The sequence below is a fragment of the Pyxicephalus adspersus genome, chromosome 4 (genome assembly GCF_032062135.1).
Source record: "Pyxicephalus adspersus chromosome 4, UCB_Pads_2.0, whole genome shotgun sequence".
Lineage (NCBI taxonomy): Eukaryota > Metazoa > Chordata > Amphibia > Anura > Pyxicephalidae > Pyxicephalus > Pyxicephalus adspersus.
The window spans coordinates 132,017,926-132,019,579 of NC_092861.1; the positions used below are offsets into that span (position 1 = coordinate 132,017,926).

General features: G+C 41.8%; 2 protein-coding genes across 2 annotated transcripts in view; one reads left to right on the forward strand and one right to left on the reverse strand.

The window, feature by feature from the left end:
• Nucleotides 1–779, reverse strand: part of MCM8 (minichromosome maintenance 8 homologous recombination repair factor) — a gene marked incomplete in the record, with an annotated part of 35,960 nt that extends 35,181 nt beyond the window's left edge. The window contains 1 exon segment of the mRNA XM_072409653.1: nucleotides 641–779.
• Nucleotides 780–930: 151 nt separating this feature from the next.
• TRMT6 (tRNA methyltransferase 6 non-catalytic subunit) overlaps nucleotides 931–1,654 on the forward strand; it is a 33,542-nt gene continuing 32,818 nt past the window's right edge. The window contains exon 1 of the mRNA XM_072410280.1: nucleotides 931–1,179. Coding sequence (XP_072266381.1) covers nucleotides 1,079–1,179 — 101 coding nt within the window. The 5' untranslated portion in view covers nucleotides 931–1,078. The remainder of the gene's footprint in view (nucleotides 1,180–1,654) is intronic.

Below are 1,654 nucleotides of genomic sequence, written 5' to 3' on the forward strand. Positions count from 1 at the left end.
GCCTAGACATTTATTGACTTCTGGAGCAAGCTGTGTTTGATAAGCAAAAAGAAACAATTGCAGAATATGTCTTGGTCATTAAAGAGATACACAAGGCTGCAGAAAGAGCTCACCCTGCTAAGATCACCCACAACCTCAGCTGTGTTTACCAAAAGATATCTTCTGCAAGTCATGCAAACCGCCCCCTCCCCCCTTCAAGCCTCCATCCTGCACACAGCGAGCAGGGAAGCCCCGTTTGTATCTAGGAGCCGTCCATATGTCGGATGTCCTTAACTTGGGGACTACCTGTATACACAACGCCTGGGGGGAGGGTTATACAAGCCCCGCCCATTGTGTCATGTGATTGTTTATAGAATATACTTCTAGCGGCTGTATACTTTTTTACAGGCAGTAAATCTCATTTTTTTTAAATATTGGTTTACTGTTTTCTGAACTAGATAAAGCTTTGTAACTCTTCTCAGCAGCACCTTCCACCCTATGGTATCTTCCTATATAATAGCATTAACCACCATGTCTTAAAGTGGATAAAAGAACCATAAATAAGGGAGGTTACCACAGTAAATACTGAGGCTTGGTGCTGCTCTAGGCATACTGGCATACAAGTACTGTTATGGTAAACCCAGCCATTAATATTTTTTACCTCAGAATCGTCACCTAGTTCTTCTTTCAACTTCTCCAGTTCTAGTTTAGCGCCTTCATGATGTCACTTCCGGTTGCTTTTCCACGTCGCTATGGCAACGAGGCTTTATTTACATTCTTCCATTTCTCCGTTTTCTTGTTTTTATTTACTTTTTCTTTCTATTTAGCTGTAACTAACGAAAGCTCAGCGGCTACGATAGATATTTGCCAGGAGAAAGAAGCGATAGCAGAGCTTCTCCAGGCTCATCTATGAGTCTACATTCTATTCATGTGGTCTGAGGTCCCCGGAGAAAAAAAGCGATAGCTGAGCAGAGGCTTCTCCAGGCTCATCGATGTAGTCTATACTCCATTCATGTGGTCTGTGGCCCCCGGAAGTAGTGAGTGTGAGAGTCACACGTGGGTTGTGCTGTGAGGAGAGATCGGGCTGTCAGTGACCGGCATGGCTGAATCTGTAGCTGAAGGATTGCTGATCCAGGAGGGGGACCATGTGGTGCTAAAGAAAGAGGACGTGTATAAGGCTGTCCAAGTGCAGAGGAGGAAGTGAGTGGCTGTAGGTTGTTCATAGCCAGCCAGGGTTTTGTGATTTCCTCATTGCATTGCTACATTGTATCACATTAACATTAATGTATCTTCTACTATTGTCCATTCTTGTTATTTTCTATGTGTTTCTGGGCACTCTGCAGTGCCATAGTATACCTCTTAGAAATAGAATAGAAAAGATTTGGCAAAGAACTTTATGGACTTTGTACAGCGCTGTGTAATATGATGGCGCTATATAAATAATGTGTAATAATAATAACTCTTCTCTGATCATAACCCATAGGGAAAGTGTGTCTAGCCTAAACTTTAGTTCTTAGTTTTGGATAGATATATAAAACCTTACAGATTTGTACAGCTATGCCTGAAATAAGACAACATGTCGCAAGCCAAAGCAACGGCTTTATAATCTCCCCATATCCCTGAAACTAAAGCGGACATAAACTAAAACTACATTTTTACATAAACTTAAAAAAAA